The sequence below is a fragment of the Nannobrachium achirus genome (assembly GCF_963921795.1).
Source record: "Nannobrachium achirus genome assembly, chromosome: 24".
NCBI lineage: Eukaryota > Metazoa > Chordata > Actinopteri > Myctophiformes > Myctophidae > Nannobrachium > Nannobrachium achirus.
In genome coordinates this window covers 49,057,314-49,077,623 of record NC_137831.1, presented here as the reverse complement: position 1 = coordinate 49,077,623, position 20,310 = coordinate 49,057,314, and the positions used below count along the sequence as shown (strand labels likewise).

Genomic DNA, 20,310 nt, shown 5'->3' with positions numbered 1-20,310 from the left:
TTGTAAACAGACAGGGAGAGAGAGAGAGAAACAGAGTTGCGCAAGGAAAGATAGAAAGCACAAGTTTCTTTCTATCTTGTAGAGAGGTACTAGTCTGTAATTACAGAGAATACAGACACTAGAAAACTTGGTCTGGTTTCAGCACCTGAGTGAGTTGTCTTTACAGCTGTACTGCTCCTGTTAGGAGAGAAACCCTAGATCAGCTGGCTTTACAAAATGAGGAGCACATGTCCATCAGCCATGAAACTGATCGAGGACACATGTGCACACGAATAAATGCACACACACACACACACACACACACACACACACACACACACACACACACACACACACACACACACACACACACACACACACACACACACACACACACACACACACACACACCTCCTGTGACCTCTATCTTTGTCTTCCCAGTTCCCACCCCCCCTCTCTCTCTCTCTCTCCTCCCTTTCTCGTTCCTCTCTGTCCATCTGTCTCAGCCTGCAGTCAGTCATTCGAAAATAACCCAGGCCTGGGAAGGGCTATCTTTGACACAAAACAGGAAGACACACAGACGCACGCACACTCTACATGTAAACCATCTTGTTACTGGACACCACTTCAGCTGAGTGCACAGTCGCACACACACATGTATACACATGAACATAGTCAACAACACACACACACACACACACACACACACACACACACACACACACACACACACACACACACACACACACACACACACACACACACACACACACACACACACACACACACACACAGTATGATATCCCACATATCTGATAAGCCAACTTCCACTTCGGCTCAATGTTACTTCCCTGTACCTGCAGTGAGGATCTAGTGATCGTTCCACTGATGCATCATTAAGGTGCATGGTAACGTGCTTCGTCTCAGTTCACTGCATTATTCTTCCTGACACAGTGGATTAGTCACAAACCAGCAGTCACACATTCCTTTGCAGACTCAGTCACTATAATATAAATGCTGTAACCATAATATCTGACTGATCATCAATTCACATCGACTCTTGATCTCTTACCACACACAACACACACACACCTTTGTTGCATGCTGTGTCGTGCACTAAAACAGCTATCACAATGCTTGTAAATCAGCTATTTCCAGTTGCGAGACACCGGCAAACAAACAAGTATAAATCACGCGTAATGTGAACTAATGAATAGGTCATTCATTAAAGACCTTTGGTCATGATAAAACCAAACTAGATGGACAAAAGGCTGGTCAAAGACAGAGTCTACATATACACAGTATACAGAGTCTACATATACACAGTATACAGAGTCTACATATACACAGTATACAGAGTCTACATATACACAGTATACAGAGTCTACATATACACAGTATACAGAGTCTACATATACACAGTATACAGAGTCTACATATACACAGTATACAGAGTCCATTGTTTTAAAATACTTTGTCAACCATTAAGATGGCACACTATATTGTTTCAGCATCAACGTCACAACGTACACATGTTCCAAAGTGACATTGCAAAGTGTAGCTAAGGCAGATTGGGCTAGTGAATTGCCTGTCCCCTTTCTCTCTCTGTACACTCACTGACCAAAATAATAACAGTATGACTAAATACAACTTATACAGCGTTTGGTGTACTCAAGGGAACACACTGAATAGATTTTCCTTTATTAACTTTATTCCAGAAAACACAGTGTGTTGAAATGTCTACTAGAGAGTGATCGCGATCAGCCGATAATGCCTCTATCGGCGTTGATCAGTATCGGCTTTGCTGATCTACAATCTAGAATCGCTATTTTTACAATATTTATCTGTGGGACTAAATGTTAACCTCAGCTTCAACTCCTACAAGTTGAATTGGAATCTCCTAATGTTTATACTTAACACAATGCCTGCCAAGGGTTAAAAAAAAATCTATCTTAGTACTGCCCGGCTTTTTACAAAAAATTAAAATGAAAAAAAAAAAAATTTTAACATTTTTTGAAAAAAAATAAGCTCTCAGAAGATGTCCATTGCCCCCTTGCAGTTGGCAGAAAAATATAATCAACCCCAAGAAAAATCTATTTTTAGATTAACACACACAAACAATTACAGCATGTGGATGGTGGCCATTTTGGCAGCCATCTTGAAGAAGGTGTGCAGAAAGCTGATTACATGAATAACATTTTTATAATTTTTTATCAGCATCACAGGCTGCCCAAAGAGCTGTGAACACATTGCTGTCTCATATATTAGTGAACAGTGCCCCCCAGTGGCCAAAAACGGTAGAACGTACAGTAACGTGTAAGGCGGTAGATAGCTGGGCAAAATAGAACGTTTATAAACGTGTAAGGCGGCAGATGTGTTAATATACAATGTCAATGTTTTGTAAGAAGAATCATTAAATATATAAATGTTGCTACAGTAACACAATAAATAGAAGAATTTATGGATTTGACGCTGTGATCGTGAATATCGGTATCGGCAGATACTGATTCCAATTGATCTGTGATCGGCCCCAAAAATTGCAATCGGAGCATCTCTGATGTCTACATTTTAATTCAACATAATAAATAAACCAATAGGCAACATTTAGCAGAATGATGTTATGAACAGTAATAAAGTGCACAAAGCTGACCAAATACGCTCCCAACTGACAAGGCGGTTTGAACGTTCTGGACTGGAGCTCCATGTTGAGCCCACGTGGTACTCCAAGCCCTTTAAAATGAACACTATTAATTACGAATGAAATGTCTTCATTTAGATTTATCTTTGATCTTTAAATATACCTCGATGCTAGACAGAAAAATGAAATGGCGTTCAACAGGCTTAAAATGATAAGAATACTTTGGATGACTGACACAAAGATTCTCCCATGCCTCTTTGCACTCACAGCCACTGTGTGTGTGTGTGTGTGTGTGTGTGTGTGTGTGTGTGTGTGTGTGTGTGTGCGTGTGTGTGTACACTAGGCCCTAGGGCATTCACGAATAGTGATTTTTAGTATTCGAATGATTCTACCTCAAAGTATTCGAATAGCCGATCAACATGCATTTTTTTTTCTTTATAATTTTTATCCCACGATTTTGCAACCCATTTTTCACCCAGTGCCAATTGCCTATGTAATCCTGGGCTCTGCTCTCCCTCTGCCGTGCCTGGGGAGACAACGGACTGACCTCATGCTTCCTTCAATGCATGAGTAGTCCAAGTTGTTTCTTTTCACCTGACAGGGGGGATTTCCCCGGGATGGACGTAGCGCGTGGAAGGAACACGTTATTCCAACCAGTTCCTTTCCCCTCCATCAAGCGCCCCGGCTGGCCAAGGGGGAGGCATTATTGAGACCAGGATTACTGCATGTTTTTGTGAGGGTATCAACCCTAGGAGACACGGGGAGAACATGCAAACTCCACACAGAAAGGCCCTATCGCCGACCCCAACTAGGGTGTGGGCGCTGATGACGCGGAGGGAGAAACACGCCCCCAGCACCCACAGCGTCCCCCGGCGGGAATCGAACCCAGGACCTTCTAGCTGTGAGGCGAAGCGCTAACCACTGCGCCACCATGCCCCATGTTGTGAGCATGTAGATCTGCTATTTTCACAATATTTATCTGTGGAACTGAGTCACATTAAATGTAATACCTACAATTCCAAGTGCTTCCCAGTTCAAATATGTTTATTTTGGGGGTCACGGCCTAAAAAGGTTTGAGAACCCCTGGTATAGAGCATTGACAACTCATTCTTATGACTTCCTATCTCGCCAAGCTTTATAAACTATATGTTTTAAAGAGAAAACAATAGAAAAAAGCGAATATTCGACTTCGGTGAACAACGTTGAATAGTGACTTTGATATTCAAATTTTCGAATATTTGGTGAATGCCCTAGTATGTGTGTGTACTGTACATGAGTGGCAGGGAGGGGGATGTCATTAAGAGATTTCTATAGGAATGCTTCAGGGTCTATTTATAGGCCCCCTACAAAAGTAGAGCAACTGTCCAGCCAACAAGCAACGTGAGACCACTTCTCCAGAGCCCTTACTGTACCCTGCTCCCCCCACCTCACCCCCAAAATAAGTCATACAATCAGGGCCAACATTGCTGCACGTTCTCGCACGCACGCACACACGAACGCACGCACGCACGCACGCACGCACGCACACACGCACACACGCACACACGCACACACACACACACACACACACACACACACACACACACACACACCTCAAATGTGTGTGCAGCAACCATACACACGTGTGTACACATTGGCGGGTGCATGCAGTCATGCACACATGTACGTGTCTGTCTGTGTGCAGGGCATTGCTGCAAATGAGCATCCGTTCTCAGCAACTTTCCCTGGGTAAATATCTAAATAAAGGACAAAAATAAATGAATTAACATTGAAGTGCTGTTGCATTGCTGTCCAATCAGAATATCTGTTAAAAAGCATTCCAGTCTAAGTAGACAACGGCGTTGAACCACTGTTGCAAAAGCCATCCAAATGCAATCACGTAGCTTCCGTCTGCTAAAGTTGGGTGGACTTATCCCAGAAAAAAGGCTTACATCAGCTAAAGACTGCTTGAGATTTAAGCTATTCACTGGTCCTTTTTGCTTTAGTGACAACTTCTAGCTTATGTTCAAAGAAGAATAAAACAACTTATATTATAAAAGGTCACTGACCCAATCTACAATACAACTGCCAACTGTCCAAATATAACCACCGACGCTCTGCCCAAGACAGTGAACATATGACCTCGCATTGACCTGTGAGGGAATGAACCTCCGCAGACAAACCGGCACCGGCAGAACATGACTTGGCACAGTGTGGTTCAGCCGACCCACAAAGTGAAGGAAGGCAACGGAATTTCATTCAATAGAAATGCACGTGCCACAGTGTGCACGTTGCCAGTCTTCACCACATACTGAAACTTCAAGGTCAACTGAAGATCAGTCTTTGAGTGATTTTAACAAACCACCAAACACGGGACATAACTATGGGAACTAAAGAATTGAATAACAAACTTTGACTTTGTGCGGCAACTCTGTGTGTGTGTGCGTGTGTGTGTGTGTGTGTGTGTGTGTCACTCGTTTGAATGTAAACAAGAACATACGGCCACACCTCCTTTCAGACCCATTTCCTGCTTGCCTGGGCCTGTAAGCGGAGGCAGCACTGTGGACAGTAACACACACACACACACACACACACACACACACACACACACACACACACACACACACACACACACACACACACACACACACACACACACACACACACACACACACACACACACACACACACACACACACACACACGAATTTGAGTGTGCACGTACATATACACAGACACACACGCACGCACACACACACGCTCACCTCCAACCAGGGTTTCCATCCACTCCAGTGACCTTGAAAGTACAGTATCAACATGTTCAGCGGTGAGACACACACACATTCACGGTTCCATCATAATCCTGAGGCTCACCTTCCACAGCAAAGCGCTCATCCATTTCGTCATTGTGGAAGTTTAACACCGGCATGACGCCGACAACTCTTCTCTCCCCAGCGCCCTGCTGTTCTCCTCTAAACGTCTCTCTATCTTGCGCTCTCTCATCATATCTCCTCCCCTCTCTCTCTCTCTCTCTCTCTCTGTCTCGTGACACTGGGTCTGGCTTTGCACACACAGCTGCACTTACAGTATCACCGGCTAGCTCACTGGATTCTTCTGGGACGGGACACACGGACGCACAAACGCAACGCACACCCATTGGACACACTCAAAATGCATGTGTGAATAGTTTCCCTGTTGGCACGTGTTCATGCACATAAACGGGGGATTCAAGAAAACAAAACGTGCATTAGAGTTTGGCGCTCGTAAACGCCTTGTGTGACAGCTTCTGTTCTAGCCAGGATTATCTGTGTGCTTTTAATTCAGAGAAAGAGTGATTGAGAGATTAAGAGAAAGCCTTGCATGGCTAATGCACTACACAGCTGTGTCTATGTGTAATGTACTCGCAACACACACACACACACACACACACACACACACACACACACACACACACACACACACACACACACACACACACACACACACACACACACACACACACACACACACACACACACACACACACACACACACACACACACACACACACACACACACACACACACACACACACACACACACACCATCTGCTGGTCTAATTTCATTGCAGGCTAAATCAATAACAGTGAGAAAGACACAGAGACAAGACAGAAAAAGACAGAACACATTCGGCACAAAAGACAGCCCCAGACAGAGGGGCAGAGAAATAGATTGACAGTGAGTGCCCATGTGTCAGTGGGAAAGACAGGACATGCAGTATCTTATTACACAGGTTAGGCTTTGGACTGTGAAGCCTAGACAGAAATAGGACCCTTTCCTGCTTTTATGACTACCCTAAGCTATCACAACCGTGCACCTGACAATACTTTCTGATAACAATGATAATAATTATAAATATATTTTCTAAGAATGTGTCCAAACTTAGTTACCCTTAATGTTCAACTAAAGCCCTAGTTGATCATTGCATTCCTTCTAGCCTTTTGCATACACCTTTCATTCCAACAATTTGCAACGTATGTTTTGCTGTAAAGAAAAAGAAAGGAACAAAAGAAACACTTCCTAAGATAACACACATAATGCGTACAGTCAAGCACACAGTCGTCCATGCACTGGAGTTCATGTCCACACTCTCTCTCTCTAACTCACTCAGTGTTAATTTTTTCAGCAAATATTTATTTAGTCTTAGTCTTTTGAATAACACACCCTTTAGTCTAATGCCTCATTCACACTACAGATATATAGTTGAACGTTTTGCTTGGTAATTCAATGTAATCTCAATGGAAACCAGCTTTAAAGATCCAGGAGACGCTCCAAGCAAAGCTTTGAAATCTTTAAAGCTGGTTTCCATTGAGATTACATTGAATTACCAAGCTAAACGTTCAACTATATATCTGTAGTGTGAATGAGGCATTAGTCTTGTCTTAGTCTTCTGAAATTGTTTTAGTTTAGCCTAGTCTTAGTCGACTAAATATCAAAACATTTTAGTCTTAGTCTTATGCGATTAGTCTCAGACTTTTAGTTTTCGTCTTTTAGGATACGTTTTTAGGCTAAAAATAACCACATAATTCTGAAAAAGTTGTTATCTTCTACTGCCTGTTACTTGGTCAAAATAAACCATACATAAAATATGTATTTGGCTTCAATTTCATTGCAGTTACATGGCAGTTACATGGCCAGTGTTATTTTTTACAGCCATTAGTCTTAGACTTAGATTTAGTCTTAGTCTTTTGAATAACACAAATAATAGTCTTAGTATTCTGAAATTGTTTTAGTCTAGTCTTATTGACAAAATATCAAAATCTTGTAGTCTTTTAGTCTTAGTCGACAAAATGAACACTGCTCACTCATATATCTGAAGGTCTCTTCAGCCAGTATGGGCGAGAGGGCATGGTGGTGGTGGTGGTGGGCTGGAGGCTCGTCTGGGGAGCAGCTGGGAGAGATGACCCAGTCCTGGCTGTCTGACAGGTAGAGGGAGCCCGAGCCAGCGGAAACCGACCCGAAGGACCCGGAACCACAACGCTTCTCGCTGCTGCCCAGCCCCTCGTCTGGAGAGAGAGAAAAGGGTGAGAAATGTAGCCTGGGCCTACAACAGGGGTCTTCAACAGGGGGTTCCAGGACCCCTAGGGGGTCCTCTGAGTTACTACAGGGGGTCCTCCAAATCTTTGTGTGATATTTTTTCAACACTAACCACTTGAACCCTAGTATCCCTATTAGGAAGGGAATATCTTAAAAAGTCCTGGCATAAATTCCTTACCAAAAAATGTCTTCACCAATGTGTTTGTAAAGGTGTCTAGTAACACATCCCACAATGACTGAAATTAAGTTTCGCTAGGAGAATCCTTGACAGCTGCTGAAAGTTGGGGTCTCATTAAATTAACTACCGTATACAGGATAAAACACGAGAGAGGGCGAGATCATTTAGCGACCTACAACCGGGTCGCGACGTGGTCGGTAGTTTTCAGCGACCGGGTCGCTAAATCGACCGACTGGGACGCTAAAACCACCGACCGGGACGCTAAAACCACCGACCGAAAACCACCGACCGGGACGCTAAAACCACCGACCGGGTCGCTAAATCGACCGACTGGGACGCTAAAACCACCGACCGGGACGCTAAAACCACCGACCGGGTCGCTAAATCCACCGACCGGGGCGCTAAATCCACCGACCGGGACGCTAAATCCACCGACCGGGTAGGTAAATCCACCGACCGGTGGTCGCTTATCCACCGACCACCGGGCTACTAACCCTAACCCTAACCCTAAACCTAACCTTACCTCAGTAGGCTAACCTGCCGACGCAACCTCCCGACCGGGTCGCTAAATCACCGACCGCGCCGCTAAAGCGAGCGACCGGGTCGCTAAATCGACCGACTGGGGCGCAAAATCTTCCGACCGGGTCGCTAGATGTACCAACCGGGTCGCTAAATCTACCGACCTAAAACTGCAGGCAGGTCGGTAGATTTAGCGACCGGGTCGGTCGATTTAGCGGCGCGGTCGGTGATTTAGCGACCCGGTCGCTGAAAACTACCGACCACGTCGCGACCCGGTTGTAGGTTGCTAAATGATCTCGCTCTTACTGTAAAACACACCAAAATATATTTGCTTTAAGTAGCATGTGAGGGGTCAAACTAGGGGTTCTTCATGATTCTGAATCCATTGCAAGCATTAGTTTTGCACAAAAAACATTCTTTGGGGTAAAGGTGGCTCCCACAAAACTGTGAAAAGTGATGACTCATCACTAAACCATAGTTTTTGCCGTTTTTTTTTTTGGCCAAGGAATGTTTTTTGTGCAATGGAATCAGAATCATGAAAAACCCCTAGTTAGACCCCTCACATGTTACTTAAGCATATTTATTTTGGTGTGTTTTATCCTGTATAGTTAATTTAATGAGACCCCAACTTTCAGCAGCAGTCACGGATTCTCCTGGGGAAATTGAATTTCAGTCATTGTGGGATGTGTTACTAGGCACCTTTACAAACACATTGGTGAAGACATTTTTTGGTAAGGAATTTATTCCAGGATATGACACTATTTCTGAAGATATTCCCTTCCTATATTCCGTGTGGAACATTAGCCAAGAATAGCCGAACCATCTCTAGGGTACTGATTTACTGATCTAGGATCTGATTTTGGATTGTTTTTAATAAATTAAACCAAATTAAATTCTCTGCATTCTCGGGCCGGGGCAGTAAATGAGTTAGGTACATTTTGATACCAATACTTTTTTTTTTACTTTTAATCAAGTACATTTTGATTACTGGACTTTTACTTGTAACAGAGTATATCTACACTGCAGTATTGATACTTTTACTTAAGTAAAAGATTTGAGTACTTTTTCCACCACTGCATGTCTGTGTAGCCTGCGTGCCATGTACACGTTCACTTGACCTGTGATGCGTGCTCTTAACTGGTTTCAAACACTGACTTTTGGTTGGCCATGAATTTTGGACACTGCTCCTACAGATTTTGCCCTAAAATCACGAAAATCACTACACAGTATGTCTACACTCATGTCATCAACATGGATCAGGAAGATTTTGCCAAAACACATTTTTGCCCTATTTGTGGAGATAAGTGACCTACGGTCGCTTATCTCCCGATTAGGGAGTCTTACTGGTATGACATAACTAGCGTTGTCTGCCATCTTGTAGGCTTATCACAATACTGGATTTCTAACTTCGATGCGATATTTTGAAAAATGTAATCAATACCACATAACCACTGCAATTTTTTATTTTTATTTAAAGGTCCGCTGTCAGCCCCGAAATTATAATAGTATGATACATTAGGTCATGTGGTCTCGCTCCAGTGTGCATCCTCAAACAGTCTGAAACTGTCTCAGTGTAATCTGCCCATTGTGCCCAACAACAGCTGACGTACAGTAAGTAGCCATACAGTCAGGCTATACAGGCAATTAATTTGATTGGCTTATAATTGCGCATCCCCACAATGACATCATAAACATATTAAATTGTTTTTTTAAGATGATTATTAAAGTGAAAATAACCCTTTAGGTGACAGGCCCCCTTTAAAGAAAAATACAGAACTTCTTGAGGTAGATGGTAGTGCACTTTTTAAAGGCCTGCCTTTGATTTTTTCACATTCTAAGTACAAATAGGCCTTTAAAATAACTAGGAATAAGTAGGAATAAGTAGGAAGGATACACATAAAAGTAACGTCGGTGTAAACCAAGGAGAGAGGTAAAAACTGAGTATCGATATCATCGATACTATGGAGAAGTCATATTGAAAATCGATACTATTATATATTCAAAATAGATACTTTTCGATAAATCAATATTTTTGACAACACTATCTTGAATTCAGTTTTCAGCTTAACCCAGCTGAACCCAGTGCTTCACACAAGGAGCACGGGGGGAGGGGAGCAGTCATAGCTGGAGCGGGGAATCGTACCTGCGACCTCTGGGACCTCCGGAGTCCTAGGTATGGACACTAACCACTCAGCTATCACTGCTGTATCTTGTCAGTGCCAAAGAACTTCAGACGCGCATATTTGGTTTTATGAAAAAAACAAGTCAAACTTTTTCTCATAAAATTGGATAAAAGTTCCAGGCAACCTCACAGTGTTTACAGATGAGCGAGTAGGACACGGGATGCACAGAAACGTGCCTGCGGAGAGAAGGGAGTTATGCAATCGCTGGATGTGTCAACCAGCATCAGTACAGAGTAGGTTACAGTCAAGTGCAAGTGTGGGCTGATGAGGCAGCGTGTGTGTGTGTGTGTGTGTGTGTGTGTGTGTGTGTGTGTGTGTGTGTGGTTCTTTTTCAGGCAAGTCAATGTCTTCTGCCTCAGCGGTTATGTGGTTTAGTGGGACAGTCACGGCTAACTATAGCATCAGGCCCAAAGACAACATGACCACAAGGATGCACAACAACATGCTCAGCGGTGACACGCACGCATACAGGAACACAATATCAAATTGGAGCTATTTTTAAAAATCCTTCCGTCGTTGAATTTTAACTTTGTTTAAAACTTCTGTATACAGCTATGTTGGTGTTGCTTGAAACATTTCCGTAAGGTTTATAGCAGTGAGTTGTAGAGATTAACTAATGCTTCACTGATCGAATATTCCAAAATGTATTTTACTGTATATACTAGTGCAGGGGTCTTCAACGTTTTCAGGCCAAGGACCCCTTAGCTGAGAGAGAGATAAAGCAGGGACCCCCGCTAGGTATTGTATAAAATTGTGTTTCAGATTAAACATTTTCATAGATTTCTGAGACAGCTTAGACTTGTTTGACAGCAATATCATCAGTGTAGGTTGTTGGTTTAATGTGTATTTTTAGACATTGAACGACTTGAACCATCAATACCTAGTCTGCTTTTATTTTCACTCTACACCAAACCTCTTTGCCAAGAATTGCAGATCTACAAGCTCAAAACGCATCACAGCACAAGGTTTTGTGAGCTTGTAGATCGGCTATTCTTGGCTAATGTTCCTCACAGAATAGGGATACTAGGGTTCGAGTGGTTAGTGTAGAAACAATAAAGTTCTCATCACACACATAAATAGAATTTGTACACTCTAAAGAGTTTATGGGGGTAACGGAAATGGCACCCCCAGGTTTGAAAAGAACTGTTATATAGGGATGTGAGGCGCACTGTTATACAGGGATGTTATTTGTAGGGTTGGGGCGATATGAACATTTCATGTCACAATTATTGTGACAAAAGACAAAAGACATGTGCCAATAAATAGCAGATCTACAAGCTCACAAGGTGTGATCTTGTAGATCGGCTATTTTTTGGCAAAGATATTTGGTAGAGAGTGAGAAAAAGACTGTATCAAGTATATTACAAGTACCTTTTAACAATAAGAGGGTTTAAGTGGTACCGGATATGCAGCTCGGCAAATAAAAGGTGAATTCGTCCCAGTGCATGACGGAGGACGATATCACGATAAATGAAATCTCCACAATACGATTAACGTGTGTTTTTTATCGCAATAAACGATAATATCGCTTATTGTCCCATCCCTAGTTATTTGGAGGTGACATCTTGTTCAGCCCCAACACACGCACACACGGCTCTTACCCGTCTCCGTGCTGGACTCTTTCTTGGCCATCGCACGGGGTTTGACTTCAAACATGTCCTGTCTGAGTAGAGGGTGGGGCCTCCGCATTCACGCAAACATATAGTAGACTCTGCTAGACAGGAAGAGGGGAGGAGGAGCTACGGCTGTGACATGACCATCACATCACATTCAGTCGCACCACTGAGTGGTGGGAACAGTGTTGCAGCGCCGGACGGAAAAACATCAACCAAGCTCTTTGACCTGTGAGAGAAGAGAGAGAACAATGGGTGGTTTAGAGTCTATACCTCAATTTGGGGGTTCTTTCTTGACATGAAAATGTTTGAGCACCACTGGTCTAAACTTTAGACCAGTGGTGCTCAAACATTTTCATGTCAAGAAAGAACCCCCAAATTGAGGTATTTGGCCACAGATGGACTCCCCTCTGAAAAAAGCTTTTGTGCCAGGGAACTCATAAGAGATGTGTTTAAAAAAAGACAATGCAATGAAATTAATGCATGATGCATTGTGAGCTTGTAGATCATGCCATATTTATGTACGATGGTTTAGTGCCGAGTCATCACTTTTTACAGTTTTGTGGGATCCATTTTTAGCCCAAGGAATGTTTTTCGTGCAAAACAAATGCTCGCAATGGATTCAGAATAATTCAAAACACCTAGTTAGATCCCTCACATCCCACTTAAAGCAGTTTTTTTGGGAGTATTTTTTGCCTTTATAGTATAGTCACTATAGTGTATAGTAAGTGAATAAGACATAAAGTTACCCTTGCTGTCAAAGATTCTCCTAGGGATTTTGAATTTCAAACTTTGTTAGATATGTTACTAGACACCTTAATGAACACAACACATTGGTGAAGAAATCGTTTGGTAAGGAATTTATTCCCAGCTTTGACAGGTATTCTGATAAAATTCCCTGACTAATGTTGCCGTTTGCCTTACAGATCAGTGTGGTTGCAAAAAAAAAAAAAAAAAAAAAAATACAGAAGTACACCTCTGACTCCACTCCAGGCTGCTGATAACATTCAGCCTGACACTCTCCTCTCCATCTCTCCTTCTTTCGCCCTCTGTCTATTTGCGTTCTCACTCCAACTCCTTCAGTTGACATTTAAAACAGATGACAAACATTTCTCCCACGGAGCTTACAGAAACATTTTATTTAACCATCTGCTCACAAGTGATGTCGCGAAGCTGGGCGTCTCCTCAGCATGAGCAGTGACCAGAAGGAAGTATACTATTTAAATCGTTTTGAGAAAAGAGAAATTCTGCCATTTGCTCCAAAGCGACTGAAAAGGATTGCTGCTATTTGCTTCATAAAGCTTTAGAAGAACCTGTATCATTCTGTAAAGGACACTTGATATAGCGCTGTTTACACAATGCTGTACCTCCTTCCAACTGTACATACGTTCCCCATTTTCAACAGTTTTTATTATATTTTGACACTTGCTTGAACGGAGTTATCATCTACCAACACAAGGGAAGTCTTTGATCTGCCGTTCTCAACTGTTATTGTGATAAGGACTTGCATACCCCGGCCATTTTGCTCTCTGGATATGTTGCAGGACTCGCAGATTACAAAACAGATTCCAGCCAGTGCTTCCATTGATTTCAGAAGGATCAATTTTAAGGGTGTTATGTCATTGGCTGGCAAGTCAGCCTTGGCAGAGACACTGGCAACTTGTTGGACATTCTCACCAGATGCTGTGACTCATATGCTGCTGTGACTCCTATGCATTTTCCATTTCTAGGCCGGGTGCCACATATTACTGGAGAGACAGAGAACCTCCTACATCCTGTTTTCTCTCACACTCTGGGGAATGTTCCAGCAGGGTATCTGCACATTTCCCAAGTACAAATTCAATACTTTTTAAGGCTTTTTAATACCTCTAAAGACAAATTCAATACCATTACCGTGGCAAAATAATCGTCAAATGTAAGGCCACATTCATAAATCAGAGACAAAGCAGTGTTTGTCAGTGGCAAAGCAGTGTGTCAGTAAAAAGCTACCATATACAGTAGGAATACTCAAATGCACATGCAAACCTGGACAACCAATATTCTTATTCCGGACCGGTCTCTTAAAAAATTATGTGGGCAAATATCGACCTTCACTGTAACTTTGACCTTTCAAATTCAAAAGAAAATCATCTCTCCCAATTCATTTTAGTACAATCCCAGTACTCACAGCAATACTGCACAGGACCTGTCCAATTTGACCCAAACTGGCCTGTAGTCCAAAATGGGTTTGACACCCCAATGTCACTCAGTATCACTTAAAACAATCTTAACAATTAACAATCTATACACTGTACATCATTTCTGCCAGAGAGAGGGGGGAAGAGAAGAGAGCAAGGGGTTGGAGCAGCGAGGATAGAGAGAGGGGGAGAGGCCTGTCACAATTATTACATGGACATGATTTCCTTCATGACATGTGTTGTAGCTCAACTGCCTTATCAATTTCACCATCTATGGCTAAGATCTCCTCTCTCTTGTCCTTTGCCCGTCTCCTCGTTGAGTTAGACTTTTTTTTTATCAGTGTTGCCATTTTGGTCCCTGCACTGTTCTCTGCCTGTTCTCAGGGGTTAAAGCAAAACAAAAACAAAAAAGTTTTGACACCAGGACCTGAATGGCATCCTGTGTCAACCTTTTCATCCAGCCAAGCCCACCTCCATTTGTTTTTGACCGCGCTGAGCACGTCCGAGCCTTCCTTCACAACTATAAACTAAACTAAAACTCCTTATTGTTGCTGACTGAACCGATCCCACACGTGGGTAATGTTATGAGAGAAACACAGTAGTGGAGAAACCTCCGCCTACTAGTACTGCCATGAACACCAATCATGATATGTTGCGTCGGTCCCAAACAAACATTGCCCTGAAGTATTGCATTAGCATCTATATGGATAACTTTTGTGAGTGACAAATAAATCCCATTGAATCTCTGATTTGCGAACATAAGTGTTCCGTTGCTTATTTTGATACAACGTAAGCAAACGTTTATTGACAATTACTGCATAGTTGCCTACCTGCTGTTTGCATGATGTAAAACTCCAGTGACTTCCATTATTCCTGTGATTTCATCTTTTGGACACTGCCATCCATACGGAGCGAATTCCATAACTTCACCGTTAAAATCCGTAGTACTTTGAGTCATGAAGTGACACGTTATGACTGAGCTTGCAGACCTGCTGCACAACGACAGACACCCGGGCTATTGCTAAGCTAGGCTAACGCTTGGTGTGAATGGTGTCAGGTTACAGCTGCTGCTCGTGCAGCGGCAGCTAGCGTCCAGCCTGTTGCACACACTCTACGTCGGACGGCTCAGAACCAGGAACAATAATAATACGGAGTGAAACGCATCAAGTCTGTTTGCGACACGTTTATTCATTCTGCCCCAGATAAAATTCAATACCCCCACTCACAGTATTCCATACTTTTTAAGACATTTTAAGGCCTTGAATTTGCAAAACTAAATTCAATACTTTTCAATGCTTTTCAAGATCCGCGGGTACCCTGTGTTCCAGGGGCTTAAAGGAATGACTCGACCAGTCAGACAGGATGGGATTTCTTAAAGTGATGGGGAATGGGAGCCAGGACTGGATATCACAGTAGGATAAACAGGTTGAATAAGCTGATATTAAAATAACCTGACATTAGATAGATATATATTGTGTGTGTGTGTGTGTGTGTGTGTGTGTGTGTGTGTGTACTGCAATAATGTCAGTTGAAGGCAGCAAGCGGATAGCCCTTCAGCCAGACTCAGCCTCTCCTTTACATAACAGTGATGTTAATACCGTTTGACTCAGAGCAGAGCAGCTTACTGAACATCACCACAACACTATGAAACACTATATTATTCATCTTTAAACACGCAACAATAATGTCAACATCAAGATCTGTTGTAGTCAACAAGTGTGCTGTTGTTTTAAGTTTTACATATTTATTTACTCAAACATCACTGTCTGGCCCGGATATTCTTTCAGCGTTCTTCGGCCAACACTTTTTGCAAATCCTTCGCAGATAGGTGTATCCTATTTTCCCTGGTTTAGGGGGCAGCTCTGCCCCCTAGGGACAGTTGCTGTGTCTGCTCAAATGTTTACATTACTCTGTAAGATGATGAACTGTGACATTGTTGTGTGGCCCTGCTGCTGCGTTTTGCCATCTGTTGTGTCTTTTTGCCCCATTTTGTTTTTGTTCTGTTTATTTTGTTTTGCATTGTTTTATGTTGCAATGTATTGTCTTCTTCTTGTCCTTTTACTGTCTTGTTGTTCATCTGTACATTTTGTGATAATCTTTAACTTTTTATATTTCTGTAGGCCTACTCCTGCAACAACTACACTAAACAGATGTAAAATGTGTGTCACTGCTGAGTCAATCTGTTACTGTGACTGTCAGTAGCAATGTCCCCCTCCAGATAACTTCTCATTAGTGGTATACAGCCTCTCCAAAGGCTTGAAAATCAGGTTGAGGATGAGGAGGACCCTGGACTGTGCACATTCCTACATATAATACTGCCCAACGAGCTCGGCTCTAACCCAGCAGCATCACACTTGTGACACTCACCCTACTACACAGTTAAACCTAAATGATACAAATATTATATAGTGTCGCACTTTTTCGCTAAAAACAAATGCTGATTCAATAAGATGACCTACAGTGATGTATAAAGTATCCATGGTCTGAGCTCTGGTTATCTTTTCCCAGGCTTGTGTTAACTGTGAACCGGACCCATTAATGATGGTAGGAGGTCCCTAGCCTGACGTTTTAACATGGTTGGATTTTGTCTAGCTGAGCTAGGCTAGGGGGTCCCCTGGGCATTGCTGTATTCACATCAACAACTTTTCACAAGCTGCTGCCTGTGACCCAATCTGGCTAAACATTTTGGATAGATGATCCACTTTGCAGGATGCAAAGTTAAATAAGTCAACAACTGAAAAGTCAACATTTGAAAACTGATGGCTCAGGCAAAACAAGTTAAACAGATCAAATGCAGTGTGGAAACAGACAAAACAATGCTAACCCCATCAATGACATTCCACTTAGTACCGCTATTGATCTGAAAAGACACCATTGATCAAAGCTAGACAAAGAGGAGAAAGACTACTTCCATCATCCATTGTAGGTGGATTCAGAATGCTGTCTTTTACGGCTGCAGCATGGATAAAAGCCCAGGCAAGTCCCAATCAATGATTGTATGAAAATATGTTAATCTTCCATTTCTTTCTTTTCCATTCCTGTCTATTGATCTCCTATGAGTCATCACCTCGCCCTCTCCTCTTCTCATCACATCTTAAATCTGACAACCACGTCACCACCGTTATGCTGATTTGGGTCAGAACTAAATGGACACACACGGTGAAGCAGCATGTGACCGTTCATAAACACTGCACTCACTGCACTGCCTCATCTGATTTAGAGTACAAAGATCATCAGTGGACTTTCAATCTCAAAAAAGATATAATAATCACAAAATTGTAAATACCCTGTTCTGGCTGACTACAGGAAATAATGAGCAGCTTAAGTAATTCCCATTCCTCAGATCACAAGGGAATGAAGGGATGCTAGCCCACACATATTATCTAATGAACAATCAGAATCAAGATGTAAACAAAATGGCTAGCCCCCTACCCCCAAACAAACATTAAATAAATAAATAAATAAATAAAAAATACAAAAAAAACACAGGAGACGTTTTAAGGTGATTGTATGAGAGCTCTTATATAAGCTAATAACAAACATTAAAGATAGGCCTAATGGATGAATGGTTTACGGTGTGTTGCTGTATTTATGGTATGTAAACAATGGCATAATAATCCATAGATTCATGATGGGGCGAGTGAGAAGGTTCCAAATAGCAGATTTGCCATCAACAAAGAATATTCTGAATAAATATGACCCAGATTTACATGTTCAACGTTCTTTTGTAATCCTTGTGACGTGATGTCTGTCATTGTACTGCAGAGATTTATAAAATAAATAAATACATACATGGCCTACATATTTACTATCTATAACATAATACATAGATAACATTATCATCAACAATAACAACACATCATATTTAAACGAAATTAATCAATACTGTAGAGTGTAGAGATTTGCACTAGCCTTGGATCAAGACAATCCTTTTTCGATTCTGACATTAGAATGACTGATGACAGTCTTGACTGTTGATCCAATAAGGCCAAGGTTTGTACGTTTTAGAACCAAAAAGAACAGATCAACATGCTAGCAACGCGTTGTTAGCTTGCAGAACTGTTCAAAGCGACACCCTGACCCTGCTTGCTTGGCTGGCGCGCATCTCCGATGCTGAATGCAGATGAGATGACAGCCTACTGTTGCTCGGCTAACGGCATTAGCGGTTAGCCCCCTCTCTCTCTCTCTCTCTGTCTCTCAGTCTCACCGATCGCGGTTTACCTCTAAAGCCACACGCCACTTATTAAAATATTATGATATTACAATAAACGGCGGGTTAATAGTAGCAATAATCCTACCTGGTAAGAAGGTTATAATTATTTACAGGCTGTAAACAGCTCCATGTGATGGTCCGATCCTGGCTGCTGCATGTGTCTGCTGTCTGTCACTACATCGAACAAACAATGGATTGTGTGTGTGTGTGTGTGTGTGTGTGTGTGTGTGTGTGTGTGTGTGTGTGGGGGGGGGGGGGGAGATTTCCTTCCTACGTTATCAACAGGCGCCAGCCAGTACAGGCAAATATTGTGCGTTTACGCCACTACAATTTGTAGACGTTATAGTCATATAGGTCTATCTGGTTATAGTTACTACGTCTACTTGGAAGATTCAAGATTTCGATCATTATTACAAAACATGCCTTTAATATCACTTTCACCCCTATATACATTTCGGCCTTTTGAAAATATGTTTATCTACATTTGAAAACTTAAAATGGGACACTCTGCCTATAATATGAAATGAGTAGCCTACTTTTATTTTTGGTAGACCTACTTTAAGTAACAACACTTTTGTACTTTTACCCGAGTACATTTTGAATTCTGTGCTCTTCTTGTGAGGGTTAGGGTTAGGGTTAGGATTAGGGTGAGTAGTGTTGTTTTCTACGTTGCAGAAAGAAGAAGCTGGCAGTCGGCCAGAGCAGTCGCATTTTCGCAACGTCCAGGGACAATGAAAAGGAGGGATACTTTTTCTTCTTTTTTTCCTATTGTTCCTTGTATGGTTTGCCGACTCGTGGAACGCTCATAATTGTATATACGGAGAATTATGTGCGGAATGGAGAGGAATCACGCAGTGTTTTTTTTCCTCCACGTTGGATCGGAGCCAACGTGCGGAATGGAGAGGAATCACGCAGTGTTTTTTTTTCCTTCACGTTGGATCGGAGCCAAAACATCTCGGCTTCGGTAAACTGACGGTCCTTGGGTCGCTGCTGCTGACTAAGAACAAACCCCAGATGGGCAGAATGGACAGGCGGTCCATCATTTACTTTATTCTGCTTCTTTCTGGTGATATTGAGGTTCATCCAGGGCCCGTAGTCACTCGGCAAGCCGCCCGTCTCACGAGGGAACAACAACTGCTTTCGGAGACAAAGAACCCCAGCGGTGGTAACATCGATACGGGTTCTACTGGTTACGAGTGCTATGGCTGCCCACGCGGCTCTCTACAGCAAAGCCCCAACATTGAGGCTACTTGTGACCAGCTCGCGGCCGTGGTTTTCGAGCCGCCGCCCGATAACAACAGCGCCGACGTGGACCTGGATGTCCCCCTGGATGTCCCCCTGCCGCCCCCCCTCGTCACCGAGGATGTCCCCCTGCCGCCCCCCCTCGTCACCGAGGATGCTGGTGCCCAGCTCGCAGCCGCTGGATCGCCGGAGATGTCCGTCGAGCCGGATGCCCCCCCGCTGGTCCCGCCACCCCCCAGGGATCGTGATCAGTCGTGGCTGGCGCAATATCTTGGCTTTGAAGCTGTCGGCGCCGCTACACCGACCCCCCGTGCGGTCGAAAAGGCATGGATCTCCTCCTGTTTGAGCTCACAGTCGACACAGGAACCTGAGCTCCCCACCCCCACCCCCGCTCCCCCACTTCAGCCTCAACTACAACCGGACTATGATGACCACCTCCCCCCCACGACAAACTTTCCTGTCTCGGTTGTAGACAAAGAGCCCCCCAGCTACGACGATGGCTCGATTACTACA

General features: G+C 43.0%; 1 protein-coding gene across 2 annotated transcripts in view; it reads right to left on the bottom strand.

Moving 5' to 3' along the window:
* trak2 (trafficking protein, kinesin binding 2) overlaps window positions 1-18,731 on the bottom strand; it is a 52,211-nt gene extending 33,480 nt beyond the window's left edge. For both annotated transcript variants that reach the window (XM_080720834.1, XM_080720835.1), the window contains exons 1-3: window positions 18,641-18,731; window positions 12,154-12,394; window positions 7,441-7,641 (exon numbers count right to left, since the gene is read on the bottom strand). In XM_080720834.1, the coding sequence (XP_080576960.1) occupies window positions 7,441-7,641; window positions 12,154-12,241 (289 nt within the window). In that variant the 5' untranslated portion in view covers window positions 12,242-12,394; window positions 18,641-18,731. The remainder of the gene's footprint in view (window positions 1-7,440; window positions 7,642-12,153; window positions 12,395-18,640) is intronic.
* Window positions 18,732-20,310: the final 1,579 nt, after the last annotated feature.